At 40.9% G+C, this 25,465-nt stretch overlaps 1 protein-coding gene and 1 long non-coding RNA gene across 2 annotated transcripts in view; one reads left to right on the forward strand and one right to left on the reverse strand.

The window, feature by feature from the left end:
* The first annotated feature begins 445 nt into the window (after positions 1 to 445).
* Positions 446 to 25,465, forward strand: part of LOC107696607 (teashirt homolog 3-like) — a 47,244-nt gene continuing 22,224 nt past the window's right edge. Inside the window, exons 1-2 of the mRNA XM_016497045.1 lie at positions 446 to 500; positions 872 to 1,220. Coding sequence (XP_016352531.1) covers positions 1,181 to 1,220 — 40 coding nt within the window. The 5' untranslated portion in view covers positions 446 to 500; positions 872 to 1,180. The remainder of the gene's footprint in view (positions 501 to 871; positions 1,221 to 25,465) is intronic.
* LOC107696659 (uncharacterized) lies at positions 10,055 to 10,960 on the reverse strand. Its single transcript, XR_001635108.1, has 3 exons — positions 10,849 to 10,960; positions 10,367 to 10,435; positions 10,055 to 10,129 (listed from the first exon to the last, which is right to left on the reverse strand). It is a non-coding gene; the product is annotated as an uncharacterized LOC107696659 (long non-coding RNA).

Consider the following 25,465-nt stretch of genomic DNA (forward strand, 5'->3'; position numbering starts at 1 on the left):
CGAGAGGAAGACGCGTCTGCTTCGCCCGTTGCTGTTTTTAAATACCTGCTATGAGCCCCACAAAGAAGGCTAAAAAGTGCTATTAGCGGCCAAGAAAGTGTTTGGCAATAGCTCGGTGATCCATGCTCTTGCAGCAGCAGCAGCTGAGGCGCAGCCCGAGTCCATCCCCTCCTTCTGATGTGCGTTATTACAAGCAGGAATACCCAATCAAACACCTATCGCATCGATCCTCTCAGCGGATTCCCAACGCGCGCGGACAAAATAAGCAAACGAGGCAGCGCGCGGGCGACAAGTCCGTCCATCTCCTCCTTCAAGCTTTTTGTCTTTACCCCGGTTTGTTTATTATAAAAGAGATGGACGTTTGAAAGGCGGTGGGCACTTGGAGTCTTTGGGATTTTCACAGAAAGCTATTGGCGACAGCTACGCGATTTTTTTTCAAAATTGTATGCGATTACTCAGACCGGATTCCTCATGGATAACACGTTTATTCAAGCCACCGAGTAAGTAAAGCTTTGCTCTTTGCCTTCGTGAACCATTAATAAAGGCGACTGCTGCCTGCCTTGCACCCTTTTTTACGCTTAAACAAAAACATTAACTCAGGTTGTTGATTTGATATACACCTATGCAAGTGTCAGTCATTGCAACTCTACAGTGTTGTGTTTGTGAGCTGCTACTTTTACTATTAGAGTGCATTGGGGTTGGCTGCGGTAGGGAGAAAGGCAGAGGGAGAGAGAGAGGGGCATATGCCTACCCACATGACATGAGCTAGCTAACCCATTCGAGATGGAAGGAGTTAGTTAATATGACAGTGCTTGATGTTTGCCTCTGTTTGCCGACTTTGAGTGACGCGATCATTTCGTTTTCCTTTAAGCTTGCCTGTTGCAGCTTCCAGCGCGGAGTGAGAGAGAATCGCACTGAGGCACGAGCGGTTTTCCTCCCCACTGTAACGGCTCGACTCTCCGACATATCCAAAAGACGAGCTGGGGGGAAGAGAAAGAGGAAAGGGGGGAAATCCCGCTTCGTCTTCATCCTCTTCAGATCTTGCCGTCTGATTTTTTGGTTTGAACACTGCCGATACATGTCAGGCGTGTGAAAGCGCCCCAGGTGCCGTGTATCAGAGCAGAAGCGGAGCAGCTCTCGGGATCTCAGGCTCCTGAAAAAAAAAACCTGAAAGAGAAACATGCCGCGGAGGAAACAGCAAGCGCCCCGGCGCTCGGCAGGTACGGCTCTTCTTCTTCTTCTTCTTCATTTGCTCTTCTTCACCTCTGTATTTTTCGTTTTTTGCGCTATTTTCATAGCAACGCTGAACGTGTGTGTGTGTGTGTGAGAGTGTGTGTGTGTGAAATGATCTGGAATTATCCATTGCTCCTTTACTTAGCGAAATGATGTGTATACGAATAAAAAGTTTTTTTTTTTTTTTTTAAAGGTTGTCTTTTTATTAAGTTTGTCATGACACTGTAGAAAATCATTTGAGGCCACACTTCTTTTAAGGACAATAGTCGACTGGCTTAATAAGAATAACAGTGTTGAACTTTATTCCTGTGAATACTGACTATTTTACTCGCGTAGTTTTCGTGCTTTGGTCAGTCCTCATGCAGCTGAAGCTGAGTCGAGTCTGTAAGTCTTTTGATTTTTCTCTCTTTTACACCGCTCTCTTTCCTCGTAGGGCGTAGATATTGACTCCATGAATTAGAGATCTATAAAGAAGCGCAGGAAAAAAGGGCTTGGGTGTCAGCTGACTGTCATGACTCTCTTTGATGCTCGCCTTCGTTGTTTTTGGGCTTTTTGTGCGAAAACATTTGATCACAAAAAGCCAACTTTATTTTCTTTTTTTATCCCTCCTCTCCGTTTCTGGGAAAGACTCAACGATTATTTTGTAGCCGACGCACGAGGGGTCTAAGAAGAGCCTTTAATGGACAGTTGCCATCTTTGATTTGACGGCTGATTGATTGCCTGTCACCCGGGTGCTCTTTGATCTATTCATTCCTGATAAACATCAATAAATCACTCGCCATGGCAACGCCACAACCCCGTGACGTCACGTCTGCTCTGACAACCGCCCATTAAAACATATTTAATTGCCGCTTTTCTACTTTTTTTTCACATAGGCCACATTTACTTCCGCTGCTCAAAGACCACTAACACGAGGAACATGAAAAACAGACCGCCTGATCGACGATAGGCGACATCTAAAACTCGTTTGCTTCATTTTTTAACGAACTGTCTAAAAATAACATACCTTATGACATTGTGATTGTTAGTTGACAAATTTGTAACAAGGAAAAATTATGTAGTCAAAAAACAGAAATCTGTCAGCTTATCTGTTGCTAATGTCTTTTCAGGCCTACATTGTAGCCACTTTTTTAACCAGTCACTGTTGTGATAAAAACTAGAATACGTACGTCTTGTGATTTTTGAATCCTTGTCTAAACTTTGCTTGGAGACACAAGAAGTCTTTGTTTATTCATGGACGAATTACAGACTGTTGGTGTACGTTAGATGCCTAAATATTTACCGCTTAAACGTTTTCAGGTGAAGATCCTATCTAAATAAAAATAGGCAGACTATTGACAATCAGATTCAACAGCTGCATACAGTAGTGTTTATGCATAAGTCATACAGAACAGATCCATACTGTTTGATCAACACTGACGCTCTTGCACGCATATGAATATCATTGGAGTGCAATACACTCATGAACGGTCCGATAGAGGGCACACCTACAGTCCTACAAAAACACACACGCACACACATACACAAAACTAATAACCTAATCTGGAGACGGAAGAATGGTTTGCTCCATCAGTCTGACCCGTCAAAACAACTTTGTTTCATATTTGATTTAATTGTCTCTCCTTTGACAGCCACATTCATCAATAGCTCTAATGGTCAATCAGAAGTTGGCAGAGTGAATGCTCTCATTTTGTTTCCCCTCCACTCCTCTCCCAATATGATAGGCTTGCGCTTTACTTTATCAAAATGCTTTTGCCTAATGGACGCGCAGAGGTAGAGGGAAGGAGGGAGGAGGGGAACAAGGGTGACTGAGAGGCTTCTCATTTCAGAGGAGTGAGAGAGAGAAAAAAGCAGGCATTTATGCCTTTGATGAGCGGATGAAGACAAATACAAGAGCAGGCTGAGAGCCTTTTTTTCTCTCTTTAAACGAGGCAACTTCCTGTGATATTTTTTTTTTTTTCTTTTTTAACTCCCTCTCTCCTTTCTTCAAACCAATGCCCCTCCCCTCTGTCTCTCTCTCTTCTTCTCACTCCATCCCTCCCTCCCTCCCAGCAGCCCTCACAGCTGCAAGTTATAAGGTTGACGACTGCACTGTGGCATACAAAGAGTGATGACAAATTGATTGTGCCGTCGTGATGGAAAGAGCAAAGGAAAGATGGCAGATGATGGGCCTTGATTAGGAACTTTGGGAAATCCAGTCCCCTGCAACCTTGAGCTTTGCATGAGAAAATTTTTCCCTCCCTCACATTTTCTGTCTCTCTTTTTCTCGCTCCCTCGTTCTGTCTCTCCCTACCTCCCTCCTCCCACCAAGTCTGGAAGGCCCGCTCAGCCGTAGAAAAAGAAAAGTTGTTTTGCCAGCTTCATTAGTGTTCACCTAATTAGCTGTAAAGCTGATGGATTCCTGACAGGCCTAATGATTGGAGATGACAAGCTCCGCACACTGTCATCCAGCCCAATTAGGTTTGCAGCTAGTTTGATGTAATCAAGTTGATATTACACAGTCCTCCATGCCTTTAGTTGGTGCACTAACTCAATTTGCTGCTGCAGGTGACAAATGGGCCGGGGTACCTGGGTAATCATGTTGGCTGGAATAGAGCGCTTTTAATGGTCAAGAGACTAAGAGCAATAATAGCGGCGAGGTGACAAAACAGAATCAAAAGGCGCAGAAAAATCACTTTGTGAAAGGAACGGGGTGGAAGTGCGTCACGGGCTCATGCACACCTTTGTCGTGATTATTATTTTTTTTAATAGTGGGGAAAACTGCCTGCTATCCATTTGTTCAGTCTACTCTATCTATCTCTCTTTTTTAACAGACAGACACAGCCCTCTCTGTCTAGCAAGGGTGATTCACCCCCCGCCAAAAAAAAAAAAAAAAACACCCATTCAGAAACAGGCAATGCAGCGCACACACCGTGTTTTTGTTCACAGGCTTCAAAGCTTTTGCCAGACCAAACATATCAATTGTTTTGGGGAGTCGAAGAGAACATCAAACTTTTTTCCCCCCAGCCATCTCTTTGTCCGTCTCGTATTTTTAATATCAAAGATAGCTACTAAAGCACACCGTTGATGGAAACATCCACGTACCCTCAATACCTAAACTTACAGTCTCCATGTTGACGGGTTTGAACCGAGCGGATTTGATGTATGAAGACAAATGATGTTGATATCGGTCATTATGATAGCGTTCATAGCGTGTTTAAAGTTAGTTTATCTCATCTGCGTTAGAATAAATGCTAACTCCCAGCATTGTGTTTAGAGCGGCTAAATATGATTTATAAAAATATTTGGGTTGTGACGAATGTAACGGAGGCTGCGCTGAGATGGATTGCAGTTGAGGAAAGGAGCTGATTTCTGTGATTTCGTGTGTGTTTGATTGATTGCAGACAGGGAGCAATGATTAATCAAACTCAAAGCCTGTTCCGGCGAGGGTGTGGAGCGTTGGATATGTGAGATCATATGGGGAACACCGGTGGGCTCGTAAATACGGTCACATGCACATAATCATCACCCACACGTATGCTTATATGGAGCACGTAGGGTTAGACAGTGTCTCAGAAAGAATATTATAATAGTTGGCGCCATTGAAGTTTTCAAGTTTTTTTTTCTCTGTATGTGTAATGTCTTTTGACTTCTTTGCAAATTAAAAGTCGTCCACTTTGGTTCAAGATTTTTTTTCGTCCCCTGCTGCAATTTAATTACTTAAATTATAATGAAACATCATGGTGACTTGATTATGTTAATTATCCTTATTAAAACCTAGTCATGATAATCATATGCATTATTAAGAAAAAACTAAAATTATGTCATGTACACCACTGTCTAGAATTACATTTTGCTTCTCAAATGAATGGATTTTTTTTGTTTAATATATACAATTATTTAATTCACAAAATTATTAATCAAAAGTGTGCATACTAATGCAAGTCCAGACTTTTAATTTTAATCTAAATGTTATGCATGTAATAACCGTGAGAGTAAAATCTCAAAATCTAACAGGAGATCTAATTAAATACCATCTGCAGCTCTTTTATAGGGATTTGAGTATTTCTGTATCAGTTTTCCTTATCTGACAGCATTATGGATGTAACATTTTGTTATAACTAGATGGTCATATTAGTAGGAGAGGGAGTGACTTTTTACTTTGCCGGTTGGATATATTGTTACACTGAAATTATGAGTTATTGTAGTCGCAGATTTTTCCTTGCGTTTATTTACACAGTGGCTGGACAGAGGACAGCATTTGGCCCTGTGTAGGTGTCCCTTCAGCAGTGTGTGTGTGTGTGTGTGGAGATTATGGGGCCTGAGTCTTCGTCCTCCTCACATTGCTCTGGCCCAAACCCTGCGCTCCCAGGCAGCCAACTGACACTATGATTAGTTATGGCTGTCCTCCGCCTTTTTCACCGCAAGAAGTGAGCAACAATGAGAAGGGTTAAGAGCAGAAGAGGCGGGGAAAAAGCACAGGAATGAAGAGAAAGAGAGAAAAAACGAAGCAAAGAAGGATGGGGGTTAAGGGAAAAAGCTGAATAACCTAACAGCCAAACAGAGGGAGAGAGATAGAGAGAGAGAGAAGGGAGGGAAGGCAAGTTCTCCTCCCTGTGGATCCACACCAGGGTTGATGGTTGATAAACAGAATTTTTTCCCCGAATCTTCCGTCATGGCTCCCATTAGCTTGACAGCTGTCAATTAGGGCTCCCTTGGTCTCGCGGGCTGCAGTTTATTGCAGGAGGTTGATGCTGTCATTTCCCTCACAGTTTCCAGCGTTATCAGGAGCGTTCACACAGTCAATAGCTGATGCATCAGCACTTATTTCTTAAATTGGCTCACAAGGCTGCATCCTTCCCTCATTTTTCCCCCTTTCTACCCCTTTACTATCTCTCTTTCTCTCCTTCTCTGTTTCTCTCACTCTTCCTTTCTTTTCATCCCTTCTTAAGCAAGATATGACGATGAATGGTGACTGCAGCAGGGTTAATGAGAGTGCAGGGTGATTCCATTGTTCGTGTGTGACTTGCTTTTTACACACACTTCAGCTAACAACTATACAATAGTTGTATAATACAATCGATTTATCTGTTGATTGTTTTTTTTTGTTTTTTTAATCATCTATCAGATATTCTGCATCATGGACACTGCTCTCATCCAGCAGTTATGCTACATGCTGTGTGCAAAAATGGTTTGTAATATAAAGGTTACAATATGAAGTGATTTCAGAGTTTGAAAGCAGCAGGACACTTGAAATAGCCAAAAATACTGATCCTCGAAAACTGTTAAAAAGGTAGAATTTTTTATTTTATTTTTTTTGCAAAAACACATTTACTCCTCTGACCGTATTGACCATAATCTAAACATAGTGATGCTTTTTTCCTGTAATTTAGTAATGTAAGGGACATTCATTATTTTTAGTAAATCCGTAAAAGTTACTGTTTATGTTAAAATCCCATTACATGCAATGTATTTAAGATTTAAGACCTTACTTAAATGCACTGTTTAAAAGTGAATATTGTTTTGATCAAGTGAATTTCCCTCCCTTTCTTTTTCGCTTAGAGTGATCTAAATGCACATTTAAGTTTAATGCTGACAGTAATCACTCGCCTGCTGTTAGTTCATATTGTTTTGCGAAACAGAAAATGCTTGCATTACAAGAATGTAATATAAAATATAATGTAAGTACATTGTTATAAATTACATTGTATTTTTTTTTTTCTCAAATGTGTTTTTCATTAATTTAAAGTAATTTTGTTAATGGAGGTTCTCCGTGCGCAACGTGAATCCCTAACTGTTAACTTTTGTTTTTGTTTTTGTTTATCGATTATGATTATTTTATTAGTTAGAATTGTGCTATTTCAGCCCTATACTAAAACATAGAAATATATTTTTCATTCCTAATGCAATGGATTGTTTAAAATGCTGTCATTTGCACACAGTAATGTGAAGCTCTAAACACCGATAAAATATGTGGTTTGAAATAACTGTGCGGAATTCACTGGACATTAAAAAAATACATATAGATTAGCATCTATCACGACTTTAGTGTTTGTTAAATCTGACACATTGTTTAAATTTGCTCGCTGGCTTATGGGTTTATGATGCATTTTCATTTTATTCCGCTTAAACATGAATCTATTTATATTTTAAAGAATACAATGAAAAAAGTGCATCATTCTAGTTTTGACTAGTCAGATTTTTTTTATCACAGTTCAGAAAGTCACACAAATTGAAAATAAATTAAGCGTTGTTAGTGACATTTAAACTAAACATTTTGAGTAGCTTATCTGCCATTTACACGTCAAAAAGTACAAGAAAAATAAACATGTCTAAATGTTTATGTTCCCCTTGGAGGTTTCTGTGTGTTTTGATTTGATGAAAAGTTTAAATAGTTTTAGTTCAGATGGTTGTGTGCTGTAGTTTGTTCATGATTTCCTCTGTTGTTGAGAGAGTTGGAACTACATGCACCGTGATAGTTGAACATGTTTTACAAAGCAGTTCCCACGGAGAGAATGTACCGCAGCAAGTGTTGATCAGATCCTTATGCTCATCTAGCTGATTCTTGTTTATTTTACCGATCAACAATGAACACGGAATCCTACCGATTATGCTGTGATACCCAGAATACCTCCCACACTCTCAGAAAAAAAGGTACAATTTTGTACCAAAGAAGGTACAAACCCTTGTCACTGGGGCAGTACCTTTTAAGGGTACAGAATTGTACCTTAATATAAAGGAACAAATTTGTACCTTAAAGGACATGATTTGTACCATGGGGAACCAAAATGTACCTTTTCATTTTTAAAACTTGTTGGTACAATATTGTACCTTCATCAAAGGTACAAATCTTGTCCTTTAAGGTACCACCCCAGTGACAAGCCCATTTGTACCTTAACTGTGGCAAATATGTTCCTTCAAGAGCTATTAAAGGCCATTTCCCTACTGAATAACATGCACATTCAACAACTGAAACCAAAATATTTTTTAATATCAGTAACTGCAAATACATATCAAATATACACAAGTGGTTGAACAGTAAAATATTTCTTTGTGTAAATGCATCTTTCCAGATTACAATAAAGACTTAAAAAAAATAACAGAGTATCACTTAAAAAAAAACATTTCACAATACAATTAAATTAAATGTTACAGTACATAAAATATAATTACACTAAATTGTTACATTATGTAACAAAACTAGAAAACTTTTCCCCCACTTTTCACACAACATCCCTGCATTTATTTAACATTTTCAAAAAACACCATCCTTCACCTCAACTGCTCGGCAAATTTCAGATCCCTCCATTTGTACAATTCTGAAGATTCTCTTCTCACTGAAGACTTGTGTCCAGTCAGATGTTCCCAAAATCTGCACAGTGGTCCTATAAACAAACTCGTGAGACTAGCATATCTCAGAGGCGCGCTCGCTGCGCATACGTGCTGCGACATCCACCGGAACACCTTCCGCATATGAAATATAATGGAAGTGAGAGAAAAGTGTTTATTACGTTTGAAATATGGATATTTTTCTTACAAAAATGGACTCATGGATTCGCTACAGGGGGCCTTTATTCATCCCCCGGAGCCGTCTGCGGCACGTTTTATTATGAAAGCGTGAGCTTTATTTGACGACTTGTGGACTTTTCAACTGCAATACCCGCTGACTGCAATGATAGAGCTTGGAATAGCAGGACAATTTTTAATAGGGATGCACCGATATGAAAATTTTGGCCGATACTGATAACCGATAATTCTTTATTTTTGAAAGCCGATAACCGATATGTTGGCCGATAAATCTATATCCAAATTTTTATATACTTTTTGAGAGCTAAAATAACAATTCCCACATTTGAGTATTTAAGTATTTTACATGACCATATGTATTTAAGCATGCCCATGGTGAACAGGCTTCTCTCATGCACTCTTGAATGTGCAATATAGAGCTAGGGCTACTGTAAGGTGAAAGGTAAGATGTTCACTAAAAAATAAGATGAAAAAGTCACATGGATGCCTTTGGATGTCATTGTTTACTCACCCTCATATCATTCCAAACCCATAAGACTTCTTTTGAATGAAATCTGACAGATTTCTGTCCCTCCACTGACAGTCCACGCAACTACCACTTTGAAACTTTCACAATTCATAAAGCGATTGTGAAATCTGACAGATTTCTGTCCCTCCACTGACAGTCCACGCAACTACCACTTTGAAACTTTCAAAATTCATAAAGCGATTGTAAGACTAATCCATATGAATAGAGCAGTTTAGTCCAAATGTTCTAGAGACTCAATTGCTTTATATGATGAACAAACTGAACTTGGTCTTTTATTCACATATAAACACTGAACAAACAGACGCTTAACCATACTTGCTTGACGCATGAGAACAAACTTCACTGGTTCTTGTGGAAGCTCAAACTTGATGTTTAACACAAAAATGAACCTAATTTTTTCAAAACAAAAAGTATTTTGTTTACCATATCTGATGTGTGTACTGATGAATGTTTATATGTGAATAAAAGCATAAATTAAATCTGTTCATCATATAAAATGATCGAGCCTCTTCAGAAAATCTGGACTAAACTGTTCAATTCATATTTGTTTTACATTCTTTTTATGAAATTTTTGAAGCATCAAAGTAGTAGTTGTGTGGACTGTACATGGAGGAACAGAAATCTCTCATTTTTCATTAAAACATCTTCATTTGTGTTTTGAAGATGAATGAAAGTCTTAGGGGTTTGGAACGGAATAAGGGTGATGATGACGATTTTGATTTTGGGATGAACTAAACCCTTTAACAATTAGCTGCCATTGTATAGACATCAGCAAAAGACTTACTGGTTGTCTTCTGGTCCTGCAAAGTCTTCACATGGGCATGAAATAGCATCCTCCCCAACAGTAGACACAGTCTTCACCTGCATATAAATGCAAAATACACATATGTATTGACGCTCATGAAACATAAATTAAATCTCAGATGTGTTTGTGTCGCAGACCACAGAAGACTATGTTAGTATCTATTCATTTTAATTTAGTAGGAAAATTTAAATTTATTTACATTTACATTTTACTCATTTTTGTACTGATACTTGCTTCACAGCTGAGGACACAGACTTGTTGTATAAGTATGAGCAATGTAACTTACTACTTACAAGAAAAGCTCAAAAAAGCTGTGCTATCCCTGAGACCAGCACTGACAGTTTCTCCATCATCTTCGTGATCTGAAAGTTAAAGACACATTTGCTGAGTTTCAGAGTTCTCTAATAAAATGAATGACATGTATATGACTTCGAGATAGGGCAGAATCAGGTAATCACATTCTTTTAAAAACAGAGACCGAAAGATAGGCAGCTCACACAGAACATTTCAATTTGTCTGTGTTGTTCAACAGGTGCAATACACCACCATGGCGCTTCAGGGTAAGCATTAATTTACAATAATTCAAAAGTATTATTTTTTGTACTTCAAACTTATACACAAGCACTGTTGCTTTAAAATTTATTTGCAGAAGGCTAAATACAGCTGGCTATTTAAGCTTTTACGCTCCCTGTTGTGAATGGGTGGCTGTAACGTCTTACACCGTGTCTACATGTTATACATTTTTGATTCGGTTAAAAGCAAGCATAAAACTCACCTTTGAATTTCCTCCTCTCTTCGTCTGATAATTCGAGTCAAGCCTCTCTTTAGCTTATGAAGTTCCTCTGACGATAAAGAAGCTGAAGTCCTGGTTGTGCTGGCGCTAGACGGGCGCACTGCTTCCCGCTCTCCGCTGTTTGAAAATTCCGTTAATGGCTGCTGCGACTTCGGCCCGTCAATTCTTGTGTTGCCATGCCTAATAGTTAACCGTTGATATTTAAAAGTTACAATGGGCAGTGTTGAGCAAACACTATATTGTATATGTAGTCGCGATCATTTAATACTAATCGACTAATTGCATTTTTTTTTTTAAATGTAACGTTATACAAATGGCTAAAACCATTGAGCGCATAGCTCCATGAACTAATTTAAGCCATTCATTTCACGTTGAGTAGCTGAAACATTTACATTTTCGACTTGTGAACTTAATATAAACATAAATTGTCAAAACTCACCTTTAAATCTCGTCGTCTTCAAGATTAACACTTACAATCCACTCTCAAAGAGCTTTTCTGTTGATAAAAGGGCAAAAGTAGTCTGCTTCCCGCTCTCTGTTCTATTTGAAAATTCAGTAACGGCCGCAGCGATTTCGACCAGTCAGAGTCTTGCTGCTATGCCTAATAGTTAAAACAGCAACCAATCATGCATGAAACAGTACATTTGTACCTTTGACGTGAGAACTTTTATGTACCTTCATTTCAGTTGTACCTTGAAAGGTACCAAACAGTATCATCGGAGGTCTTTACTGTACCATTAAAGGTACAATTATTAAAAAGGTACAAAACTGTTCTTTGAGGGACATTATTTGTACCATCGTGTACCTTTTTTTCTGAGAGTGCAGTCTACTTGTTGTTGTTTCACGCTGGCTATTGGTCAAGATTCTCTGGAGCGCTGCATGATTTGCTGCTACCGTGGCCCACACCTCTTCCGGTGGGGGGAAATCTGGGAGGAGACAGGAAATTAAGAGGTTTTCTGGGATCTGTGTGTCTGGCTGTGGTAGATGGTTATTTTTACCCTGCCCGGTACTGTGAGGGATATTAGCTTAGCCTTGCACAGAGGTGGCACTGAGTATCACAGTACTAATGAATCATCCGGTCCGCGCTCTTTCCGTCTGTTCGAGTTGTCCCGCCTTCCTGCTCTGTCCCACTCTGAGCGATACTGTAGTTCTTTGTGTGCGTGTATCCGTGAGGCCGGTCCTCTCTGGCAGCTACACGCAACTGTGAGAGTTCCAGTGTAGTCCAGTGAAATATGGGCGCGTGGAAGTAATCCCTGTCATGTCGAAGAGCGATGGGGACGTGCCGAGGGAGGCTGAGAAAATGACACAGAGGGAGAGTTAGTTTGGGGGCAGGGACTAGACAGAAAAGATTTTGGCAGGGGGCTGGATGTTGGTTTGGTTCAGAGTGTCACTTGAGTCTGTGTGTGTGTGTGTGTGTGTGTGTGTGTGTGTGTGTGTGTGTGTGTGTGTGTGCAATTCAACAGGTTGCTATGGTAACCCCTCCTGAAGCGTTAAGCACTGATCGCTGCAGAACACGGCCAATGAACAGATCAATCAAAATTATTAGCTGGAGTACAGCAGAAGATCACAGCTGCAATTCCTCCACAGAAATGGCAGGGGTCTTGATCCACTCATCTTGGCACCCTCCTCCTCTTTCACTTCGAGCCTGAAAACTGACAGCCATCAGTCTTGTGCCGCTTTTTTATCACAGTGTGTGTGCGTGTGACATGCAGGCTGCTTTTTGATGGCGGTGCCGGTGATGAAAGGCAGAGCAGCAGAGAATGAGAGCGAGAGAGGGGCCCTAGTAATCAGGGCCAGCCTGAGCTCTGACATCCTTCTCCGGCCTGACAGGCCTCTTCCTCCTTCTCTCCTCACTACCCCGACTAGAGGAAAGAGGGAGGGGGCGGCCCTCAAATGCTCACAAACTCCTGCTCTCTCATGTCCTGATCAGTCTCAGATGCTGGGAATTGTCCCTCCTCCCTCCACGTTGTGTTTTATTTAATGAGGGCAGAGGAAGACGAGGGGAACGCGCCGCACAGGGGTTGGGGATGTTGTTAACTCTGCCGGAGTCCCTCCGAGGAGAGGAGCATGTTTGTCCACGTCTGCGCGACCTCGGCGGACGTATATGAGTGTTTACGTACGATGATGTGCATTTTCCTGTGTGCCGGCATTTCCTTCCTGTGCGTTACCGCGTTTGAATGTGTTTGTACGCATCGCCTGCTCGGGTTAGTCGCTTCGGTTCTTGGCAGAGGCAGGCAGGTGTGAGGGGCAGCGCAAGGGAGGCAGGCTGAGCGAGAGAGGAAGTCTGTTTTATTTTATACTGCGGGCCTGTTGCTAATTAATGTTTCTTGGTAGGATTCTGTCTGAGTTGAGTAATGTTTTTGATCTTTATGCCTGATAACTGCATACCTAATGAGATTTCAAAGCTTCTCGAGATGTGTGTGCGCTGCTCCCTGCAATTATTGACAGATGCCTTTTCTCCGCCATTGGGTTCGGCACCATAAATCCTCTGGCTGTAATGAGCTTGAGAAGTGCCACCCTGCCAGTGAGCTAATGAAAGAGAGAGAGAGAGAGAGGGTGGAGGGGGGATCACGCTTCCTTGACACATTTTTTTCTTTAAATGCACTCTGCAGATGTCAGGCCCCCACTGCCAGTGTGTTAAAAAAGAAAAGAGCATGAGATAAAGGAAGGAAAAAGAGAGGACGATCTTTACAGTAAAGGAGGGGTGAGTTGAAGCCTGCCTTTGAGGAGACACGAGAAGGGATGAGTAGAGAGTTTCGGTCGGTCGGTCGGCGAGCCGTTTCGGGTTTCGTTTCTGCGCCGAGGTCGTTTGTCTGCCGTATGTAGTTTTTATTTGAAATAGTAGTCGTGTTGTTGCCGAACTTGATTTTGATTGATACCCTTGCCCTCTCAGAGCCAGGTTTTTTTAGGACTTGTATGTTTCTTTCTCATACATAGTTTTTTTCCCCTTTCTTTCCTTCGTTGGCCTGTTTCCTCTTCCTTTTTAAAAAACAAAAGGACAGTATGAAAGAAAGAAAGTGAGATGGAGCAATAGGCAAGAAAAAAAAAGAAAAGCTGGCCTGTTCTCTGACTCCCTCACGCACAGATATAACACTTCAGCCTTATTGATGCCGTCCTGAACCCGGATAGCGGGACCAGAGAGAGTGAAAGAGAGCGAGAGAGAGAGAGGCGCTCCATGCCAAACAGTCGATTTCCCCAGCTCCTCAGCACGGTCATACATCATGGACCCACCCTTCTCTCCTGACAGAATGACATGTGTCATTTATCAAACAGGCCCTTGCCAAGGAGCCCAGTGTTAGGGACTGTCCCCCCCTCAGAGAATTGCCACTGCCTCCACGCCACCGAGGGGTCTGCACAGCCAGGGGAGGGGACGGCGGATGAGTGGGAGACATGGCTCCAGTAGGTCCGCTAACAATGCCACTCAAATCTTTCCCCAGAATTCCTCTGTTTTTATGTTTGCGCATTTTCTTTTCTTTTTATTTAATGTCGTACTTACAGAAGTTTGCATTTATTTTTGAGGTCAAGGGAAGTCGTAGGTTTTATAAGTTAGCATACATGCGTCCGACTCGTGAAGACCGCGTCCGTGCGCACGTCTAGCTGTCAAGTATCAGTCAGAACCCAAATCCGCCGTCCCCTACCCTCCCTCTTCCCTCCTCATGTCCCTCCTTCTGCCTCTCCAGGGGCCTGCACGAGTGAATCGGAGCTCTTTTGCTTTCCCATGATTCAAAGGAGCATTACTGAAGATGGATGCTCCTTAAAAAAAGAAATTGATGATGGATACGAGGCTGGCCATGTCATTCATCATTTTGAATATTATTTAGACTGGCCGTGTAAAGCTGTAACCTGAGCAGGGCTCAGAGAGAGAGAGAGGGAACAAGAGAGAGCTCGGAGCAGGACGTGGGCTTCCTCTGATGGATGGGCTGAGCTCTTGCACTGTTCGTTACCAGATACCAGAGGAACCGAACTCCTTTGCTCACTCATTCACCCACTCGCTACCCGTTTTATTCGTGCCTGAAAGGGCAAAAATAAAACGAGGGGTGGCGGCACTTGAAAACAAAACTCAAAGTGTTTTTGTTTGTCATCACCACGGCCCTGTAACCTGGGTAACCCTGACTTTTTTTCAGTTTTTGTTTTCCTCCCCCCGTGCTGACAACGTTTCTCATCGAGGTCGTAAAGTTGTGTCGACAGCCCATCAGGAACGAGGTGGCCATTGTTGTCATGGACGCAAAAAGAGCGGGAACAGCTGGACTTCATTAGCAGGAAATGAAGCCGACCTTTAACGAAAACAGAAAAAGAAACGCATATCTGAGCGCTCGAATCGCACGTGATCCTCCCGCGTTAATGAAAACATTTCTGTCATGTTTTCCTCTGTCCCTTTCGTGACCGTAAGATGAGATCTGTCCGAATCATATTTTCACAGTATCTATAAGCATCTGATAATTCGGTTAACGGCGCGCTCTCGCTGTCTGCCTGCAGTTCACGGACTGGTCAGATTCCTGTCGTCTCTGGCGGTGGCAGTTGAGTGCTCAAGAATGCTTGATATATTTGTCCATTGTTGCGGTAGGGGACTGCGCGACCATTGACGTGAGATGCGTCGTGCTTTCGGCCGCATTGAAATGGGTTTGATGAATTATTTTGCTTTGCAGGCTCGTTGCTGGACGTGGTGGGTGTACTTGGATTCATTGTTCATGAATTTTCCAGCACCTAGAATGTGTCCCAACTCATGACAGGCCCCACCCTATGACGAACTCCTCCAGCGTTTGGGTTTCAGCGGTCTGCATTTATAAAGCCCTATGGGCTTCATCTGCCCCTGCAAACCCCACTTTTGAGCTGCACCCTTCTAAGAGAGGTTGAAAGGGTCAAACTGTTAAGAGAGCTTCAAACCCATTCCAGTGAGAGAAAGAGAGAGAGAGCACATGCGAAAAACATAGGGGCATGATGGAAAGCAAGAACAGGATGGAGAGAATAGGTTGTTTTGTTTTTGTATGCTCTATTTCTTCCCCTTCCTAGTACCCCTCTCTCCCTCCCTCACTCTCCCTCTCTCTCTTTTTTCCAGTTTTATAGCAGGAGACATGATTTATTGTGGCCATCCATCTCTGGGTCTCATCCATCACCTCCTGGTTGCTAGGCAATCATGGCAGCAGCTGTTTGCGTTGACTCAGAGGCACTGTCAATCAAGACAGGCAGGTGAAAAGCATTAGAAACACGCTATTGTCAGACGGAATAATTAATCAAAGGCAAGAAAGATAATTAAAAAGATATGACCCTTGCTAGCACTTGCTCAGGGTTGCCTGAGAAGAGAGTGAAGAGGGAAAAAACGAGGGTAAGAGAGGAAGAGAGTGGAGCAGGAGGAAAGCACTGGCGTGTGGCATGTCCTCTCTCTCTCTCTCTCGCTCTCTCTCTCTCTCTCTCTTTTACTCAGTCTCACTTGCTCGACACAGTAAGGGAGTGGAGCAGAGGAAGATAAAGCTTACTCTCTCTGTCACTAGACCAGGTTGTAATTAATTAAAAAGAGATCGGAGGAGAAAGCGAGAGGGGAGAGAAATAATAAAAGGGCTGGCGGAGGAGATGAGAGTGAGGGGAGAGAGAGAGAGAGAGAGTGGAACCACATGAAAGGGTTGAGTACCTCGCTCTGATACGAGCAAATGCTACAAACGCGTACTTAAAAGTGTTCCTCTTCAAATCCATGTCGCTCGCTCTCCTGTGTGCCTCTGAGTGTGTGTCTGTGTGTGTGTACGCGCTGCGACTTTCCCACAAAGCCTCAGGCCTACACGGTGTGCCTTCTTTAACTCTAGCTTATGATGTCTCTGTTGAAATGCGCGTGCACGCACACTTATAGTCAGCTAATGTTACTCAGATACAGCAAGAGGCAGACAGCCCTGCAGTTCAGAATAATGAGTGACCGCGTGTTGGATACCTCAGGATAGCTTTATTGACACCTACGCAGGGTCAGTCACTCGTATAAGCATCTATCTATCTATCTATCTATCTATCTATCTATCTATCTATCTATCTATCTATCTATCTATCTATCTATCTATCTATCTATCTATCTATCTATCTATCTATCTATCTATCTATCTATCTATCTATCTATCTATCTATCTATAATTTTTTATTTATTATTTAAAGAAAATCATATTTGTATGGTCACACTTTATTTTAGGGTCCAATTATTGCTATTAACAAACCATTAACTATGAATTTTGCCTCAATAAACTCCTAATTTTCTGCTTATTAATGGTTAATAAGGTAGACTAGTTGTTAAGTTTAGGTATTTGGCAGGATTCAGGATGTAGACTATGGTCATGCAGAATATGTGCTTTATAAGTGCTAATAAACAGCCAATATGTTAATAATAGGCATGCTAATAAGCAACTAGTTAAAAGTGAGAATTGGTCCCTTTACTAAAGTTTTACCATTTGTATTAATGACTATGATGTGAATGCTCACATGTAATTAAGGTGTATGTAAAATGTTATATTTTTTAATTAGAGTTTACACCATGACATTTGTAAATTAAACATTAAATTTAAAGTTGTTTTTCTGTCTTTAAAAAAAAAAAAGTTTTAGATTTTTCCACCATTTTTCTCTTTCTTTATCGCTCTTTTATGTCATAAACCTTTTCGTCTAATTTTCACGTCATTAATTTGCATTTTATTACTGTCACAATATTGTGTGTACATGTCTGTTTGTGTGGTGTAAGCTGGTGTAGAGTCAGACAGTCAATTATACAGTTTAGCTGTCATTATCCAAAAATATCTGACCACAGAATGCCTGCATTGACCGATCTGAATCAAGTATTCTGGAGAGCCATGTAATAATTTGCAGTAACATGGTGTGTGGAGTTTTTGTGCCTGTGTCTCTGTTCACTTGGTTAGACAGCAGTGTCTCCTGCACCTACATGTCTCTGAGGTAATGTGAGGTCATGTTGCCTCTAGCAGCAGCTCTCCCATGGGCTTGTCTTTTTGTCTCTGTATGTCTCTCTCTCGCTTGCTTTCTCCATCATTTCACTCTACGTACATAGATAAGACCCAGAACAATGCGCTCACCTCCTAGACCAAAGCGTTCTTCCAAATGTTACATTCATATCAAAGTTTATAGTAAATTTCAGAATTCACACAGCAATCGTCGTGTATACCATTTAATTGTTTTGGCTCAGAATGGTAATAAAGGTTTTTAACATGCTAGATGATACATGAGGGAGTGTCCGTGCTATATGTTGTAAGTAGTGTTTGGTTAGTCATTATCAGATAAAAGTCGCTCTAATCTTCTGACACAGGTGCAGACTGAAAGTCCAGTCAAAACACTGTAAAACGCATCCATAGACGTCACACTGACATGGTTTGCCCTTTGTGTAAATGAATGGAGAAAAAAATAGCTTTGCTGCGCCGGCTCGTACCACAAATATACCTCAGATAGACACGACTACTCTCACACCTCCTCAACATACCTTTCTGATAAAATTATAGAGATGGAAATGTCATGGCTCTTAACTCAGTGTCTGTGAGAGTGTTAGAGTTGTTTTTTTTCACAGGATGGTTGCTAAAAAAGGTGTTGTTCAGGCTATATCTGATTAGGGTTTGATGTTTGACATGAAACTATTAGTCTGCAGACTAATATGATGAGCCTTGCTTTCGGTATTAAATGTGTCAACTGCTAGATATTGTGTTGTATTGTTTATACTGCGGTGTTTTATGTGCGTCACTTTTAGTAGACATTTCACATTATTTACATGAAAGCGACACAAAAACATAATGAGAAGAAACAGAGCTGGATATGTCCCAAAAAATTTAAATGAATAAGAATTTAAGGCATGTGACACAAAACAGGGTTTATTCGAAACAGTACAGAATTGATGACTTTTGTTTTCAACTCAAGTGTTGTACAATGCAGAGTTGTTGTTTTTTCACTGGTGTGGAACGGTATCGTTCATTGGTTATGTTATCTTTGGATTCGTCTTAAAAGAGAAAATAACGAGAAAATAATAAATTATTTTAAACACCTTTCAGTAAAGTATTGGATACAACGCATTATCCAAAAATAGCCATTAACGATGGCTATTAAAATAAACCTTTTTTTTTTTCTTCAACTGACTTCCTGTAAATATAACTATATTGTGATATATAACATTGTGATATAAAATCACTCATTCCATAATAAAACATTTTTATTCATAATACGCCCCTACTTTTTTTCTTTTTTCTTTTTTAACCGCAGAACGAAATGTGAATGCTAGTTTATGTTAGGGCACTTCAGAAAGTTTCAAATGTTTTCCTAGTGTCCCTGCTCTGCTCTCGGTACATAATCAATCGTAAGTTCAGTCACTGGCTCTCAGTAAATGTGTAGCTAAATGGCTTATCAGCGTAATCTCTCTTCGCAGTTGCACTTGTGTCAAACATGGGTTTAAGTGATTTATTGAGTCGCTGTGAGGTTATATATTGACCTGGTCCTGTGTCAGTCCCTACAGCTGCTAGTTATGCACTGAAGTCAAACATTACACTAACTCTCGCGACTGATTGCCGATGCAAATTTTGTCTGCTCCAATACAGAGACCTAATTTGACAGGGGCCCGTAAATGTAAAAAAAAGCCTCTGAAACCAAATGGTTAAAATGGCCCCAGTGTGGTTAGCCATGCACATCTGGAATGTTAATATAATCTTTCCTCAAAAAATGGCATCGGGGGCTGCTTTGGTTCTTTTAGTCTTAATGACTTACATACATTTAGATATGGCCTTGAAGTCCCTTGCAATCACATCTGTGAACTACAGGTCACAAAAGAATACTTAACTAATACTAAAATATTTTAAATTGTTCTAAAATTATGGTTAGAAAGTTTTATTATTAGTAGTAGCATTAAACTACTTTGTTGCATGCGTTGATGCATTATTTTATGTAGTTATTTTGAGTTTCTAATTGAATTTATTCTTGTATTTTAAGAAATTTTCATTCTTGCTGTTCCTTAACATATTTCTTATATTTTCATTTAAGAAAAAAATGAAGAAACTAACGAGTGCAATTCACTCCTCCCCTCTCCTGCGGCTGTCTGTGGCGCTTTTTGATGACACGGTCCACATCACATCTGCTGTGCGCTTGAGAGGATGTCCCTCTCCCGGTTGATAAGGCCCCCACTGTTTATGAATTCCTCTGGCTCGATCCAATCACCCAACCCTGGAATTCAGTGGGGGAAAAGTTTGTGTGCCAGAGTACGTCTCTGTGCTCCCAGCTGTGCGTATAAAACCACAAATGTTATGATGCTGACGATCTTGCCTGCTTATCTTTACCGTAGCATGTTAAGTACACATATGCATGTCTGAGCAGGAGGTATTTCACGGTGTGTGTGTGTGTGTGTGTGTGTGTGTGTGTGAGAGAGTGGATGCGAAACGAAGGCTTTGAATGACTCAAATAAATTTTTGGCTATGTAATTGAATTGCATACATGCTGCACGTGAGCGTAGCAGTTGGGTCAGAGATCTGGACGTACAGCTGTCCCTCTCCCAGCAACCATTACAAATCACTCTTTCACCATAATAACACATACACTGCTTTATTCCTGTATATATATATAAAAAGCATGCATCTATATATATATATATATATATATATATTATATATATATATATATATATATATATATATATACACATTTATATTAGGCTATGTGTGCACTGATATTATTATGTTTTATAGAGAACACATTTGGATTCAGTATTAAAGCTGCTCTCAATTTTTCACTATTCCTCCGTTAGTAGTGTTTCTATTGTAGGCTGGGGGAAAACAATCTGTTATACCTCTGGCTATGTTTTGTGTTTGTGTGTGTGTCTGGAGTGTTGGGGACTGCTGTGGCTGTGTGTTTGCTTATCTCGCCATCGTGACACAGGGAACTGCGCTACATTAATACCTGCGATAGGGACTGTCTGCCTCGCACCTCTCTACAATGCAGATAAGCTTCAGCTCTGGAGGATTATCAACAGAGCCCGCGCTCACATACACACACATACACACATGCTTTATTTATTGTTTGGAGGTGCTGCGAGAAAAGAGAGAGTCTAGAAGTGGTAGTGGAAAACAAAACAAAACATGAGACTTGGGAGAAGATGGTATCAAGCAAAAATTGGCAAACTTTAGAGTCATTTTTTAATCTTCCCGGATACACACACATACTCACACAAAGATTTGTTCAGGAAGAAGGGAGTGTTCATGCTGTCTGTCTTTGTCTCGCAGGTTTTTTATTCCACTGGAGTGAAGGGTGGTGACGTGTTTTGAAATGATAATGATATATTATGTGATATTGACCACTGGATTTATTACGACAAAATATAAAATGAAATAAATACAATTAATCCAAACATCAAAGAATAAGCGGTTAGCACACATGTTCTGACATATCAAGCTGTGACATTCATATGCAGGCGACTCCGGTTCGAATACGGCATGTCATATCCTGATCCTGCACTTCCTGTCCTCCCTCTGCAGTCAAATATGTAATAAAGCAGCTAAATTAAAATTAATAAAAATGACTAAAACCCTCTTAATCTTTAAAATTGGCCTTGAGCTAAACAGTCTCAATTCTCATAGTTTTTTTTTTAGTTCGGCTTCCAAAGCAGGTGTTTCAGAACATCTGTGACATTTAGAGTTTCTCATTCTCTCGGTAAGCGAGGAAGGCGGTGTGTGTATCGTTTGTGCTTCATGTTATTGAGGAGACCACGACCATACATGTGCAGCATTCACAGAATTTATGATTGTTTTTTATAAGGCGACACTGGTTCTTTGTAGAGTGCAGCAGCATGTATGCTGCAGGTTATTGCAGGAACCGTGGTTTTTGTTAGTAGCCGTGAGTTGTGTGCAGAGTGTGTGTGTGGTATTGATTGTATTGTGGTGTTATTGTGAGGTTCATGGCCATGGCGTGGTTCTCCGAGCTCCCCTGTGGAGTTCCATCCTGCAAACACAATGCTAGGTGGTAACTCTTCCTCATCCTTACTGCATTCACAACAGACACGCTGATTAGCTTTTGTGTGTGTGTGTGTGTGTGTGTGTGTGTTTGTGTGTGTCTATTTGTGCACATATTTATCCACAGTGTGATTAATTTACAAAACATTCACATCAAGAACACAAAAAGAGGAAAAGATGCAATGTTTCACACACACATATGGAAGCAAACATTTACTCTTAAACACACACACACACACACACTCCCTCGCACCGACTCTCACTTTAATTGGGTATGGAGAGGTTAATGATCTTCCCGAGCATAAGCCCTGAGGGTGTGTGTGTGTGTGTGTGTGTGTGTGTGTGTGTGTCTGTTAATAATACAGGAGCCTCTGCTCTGATGGGTATTAGGAACTCAGTTTGCTGCTCTGAATTATGCATTCAGGTAATGCAATTACTTCCCGTGACTCCAACAGAGACCGTTTGTGAGGATTGAAGAGAAAAAGAGCCATTTGTATTTTTGCACGCAAACACATCTAAACATCTAAATACAAGCCTTTAGTTCTTTGAGCTTTGACACACTTTCTCAAACACACACACACACAAAATGGGGGCGGTTTTATTGCTCTGAGTTTCAGGGATCACTCTTTGGCCTGTTTCATTTATGTTAATTTGTCGTTGTGTGATAATGAGATAATTAAATGTGGCATCCCTCTTCCTGCCATATTTCATTCCGCCCCTTTTTTGAGCCCTGGAACAGGCCAAGCCTTTGAAATGGATACTCTATCAGTTCCCAGCCCAGATCAGTGGCCCTGCGGCCCCAAGGACTCAACGGGGAGGGAGGAGAGGGCCCTGCGGCACTCGACCAATCAGAGCGCGGCCCCCACTAAGAGGTGTTGATGGCTATGGAGCACTAGCTATCCATCATTCACTGTGATTTTAGGAATAACTTGTCTGTAATGCAATATCAAAGTAAACGAATGCCCTTTTAGAACAAATGCCATTTTAAAAGTTCTAGAGTTGCATTTTAATTTCAGTCGTGCAATAAATCATAGAAAGACAAACAGAATAATCAAAGTTTTATTCCAAATAAGAGCTCAGGTTTTGAAATCTCAAATTAAGCAGAAAATATGCAGGATGCAATATGACACTGAGGGAAACACACCTCATTGAAGAGTTCTGTAAACTGATTGATATGCAGCACCATGGTTTCTCGTCACTTACAATAACCCAGAATTTGTTGCAATTTGAAACTATTTTAAGTAATAACAACAACAATGACAATTATTATATTTTACTATAGTTACTATAGTAGATATAAAATACATACAAATTAATGTAACACATGATTCTCAATCAGCTAGATATTTTATTATTGAATATATCTATACAATATTTCCCCCCTCATTGATTTATCCAGAGAAAGGAATGCCATAATTATTTATTAATGAAAAGCAATAATCAGCTGGTTTGAATGCAATCATAGTGCAATGACTTTATTTTAAGAAATTATTTTATTACCCTTTAAAAGCATGCAATGCCTTTGTGCTTTGAGGAAAAATATTCATAATTATACTTCCTCTAGAACAGGATGAAACTGATAAAACCTTCTTATTTAGTTTGATGATTTAGATATCACTTTAAAATAACATTCTGTATTTTGTTGTGCATGTTTATCTGTGTGTGTGTTTGTGTGTGTGTGTGTTATGCAGCAGCCCAACTGTCTGGATTGGTGGTGTCTTAATTGCACATCCTGTTTACATCCTATTGTGTTTCATTTCGGCACGTAGCACACAAGCGAGTTTCCCCCACCCTGCACTTTCATCTGTACGTGTATAATATAGATTTTCTGTAGATCTGTACATATATAGAATTGCCACAAATATAAGAGAGAGAAGGGCAGGAGATAAAGATAGCAAAATAATGACTCTATAGCATCACAGTGACCTGGCGTAGCCGGGCGACATTTTTAAACGTCTCAAAGCAAAGGTCCGCGGCAGTGCTGGGACAGCTATGACGAGAGCCGTTCTCTCGTTAACAGTGGAAGCCTGTAAAGAGAGCGAACAGGGTCCTCTGCCCTGAACCCCAGTTTTATGAGCTGAGAGAATGTACTGCCAGAGCCGTGTCTGCTTATCTGGACAAAAAGAAGCCAGTTTCAAACCTCACTTTCACACACGCTGAGGAAAATGTGCTATTTACAACATTATACGTTGTCCAATTCAGTGATTCTTAAAGGGTTAGTTCACCCAAAAATGAAAATTAGCTTGTGTTTTACTTACCCTCGAAGCATCCTAGATGTATATGACTTTCTTCTTTCAGAGGAATCCAGTCGGAGTTATATTAAAAATTGTCCTGGCTATTCCAAGCTCTATCATAGCAGTCAGCGGGTGTTGCAGTTGAACAGTCCACAAGTTGTCAAATAAAGCGCACACATTCATAATAAAACATGCCGCAGATGACTCCGGTGGATGAATAAAGGCCCCCTGTAGCGTATCCATTTGCTTTTAAAAAAAAATATCCATATTTCAAACGTAATAAACACTTTTCTCTCACTTCCGCTGACTGTCATACACTGAAGCAGTTCTGGCGGATGACGCAGTCTAAATTGCCTCGGAGCAGTGTTGTTTTCTCGCTTTATTGTGCGCCGTTTTTCTCGCCTCTAAAACCCTGAACGTTTGCCTGCCTTTTGCCGTCCTGCCTCCACCGAGGCTAGGCGTGTGTGTGTGTTTCTCCTCATGTGGCATTGTGTGTAATTTTCTTCATCTTCTGTGATGTGTCCGTGCGCCGGCGTGTTGTTTCTACGTCTGGTTTTGTTTAGATTATGTGTCTGTTTTCACGTCTGCCCCGCAGCCCAACGGCGGACTCTTGAACAATATCATAGCCAATCATACTTTAGCAAAGGAAAACCAGTCTCATCTTGGTTTATATCGAAATTTTCTTAAAAAAAACACATGGATTCGCTACAGGGGGCCTTTATCCATCCCCCGGAGCCGTCTGCGGCACGTTTTATTATGAATGCACGAGCTTTATTTGACGACTTGTGGACTGTTCAGCTGCAACACTCGCTGACTGCTATGATAGAGCTTGGAATAGCCAGGACAATTTTTAATATAACTCCGACTGGATTCGTCTGATAGAAGAAAGTCATATACACCTAGGATGCTTCGAGAGTAAGTAAAACACAAGCTAATTTTCATTTTTGGGTGAACTAACCCTTTAACCTTTCAGTACCTTATCTTTGTGTTTCTGTTGTTGTTAGGGATGTAACGATTCACTCAAGTCACGATTCGATTCGATTCACAATTTTGATTTCACGATTCGATTCGATTCACTTTTTTTTTTTTTTAGTCTGTTTTCACGTCTGCCCCGCAGCCCAACGGCGGACTCTTGAACAATATCATAGCCAATCAGTCCCCTCCCAGCTCATCTACACCCTCTGCCCTGTCTGCCTCCAAATCAGAATAAGGCAAATCTCTTTCTGTTTGCCTCCGCGGCCCGGCTCGATGCTAACAGATTAACCCTGACATCCTCAACAAGCAGGGCTTGCTTCTCAGGTGCCATCCAATAAGAGAGCGAGGGAAAAGTCGACCCAATAAAGAGCCGAGCAGGAACTAAGGCGGCGGAGGCAGAGAGGCTATATCCTGCGCATTAGCGCCGCGGCTGCCCAGTCT

The sequence above is a fragment of the Sinocyclocheilus anshuiensis genome, unplaced genomic scaffold, assembly GCF_001515605.1.
Source record: "Sinocyclocheilus anshuiensis isolate Anshui unplaced genomic scaffold, SAMN03320099.WGS_v1.1 scaffold502, whole genome shotgun sequence".
Lineage (NCBI taxonomy): Eukaryota > Metazoa > Chordata > Actinopteri > Cypriniformes > Cyprinidae > Sinocyclocheilus > Sinocyclocheilus anshuiensis.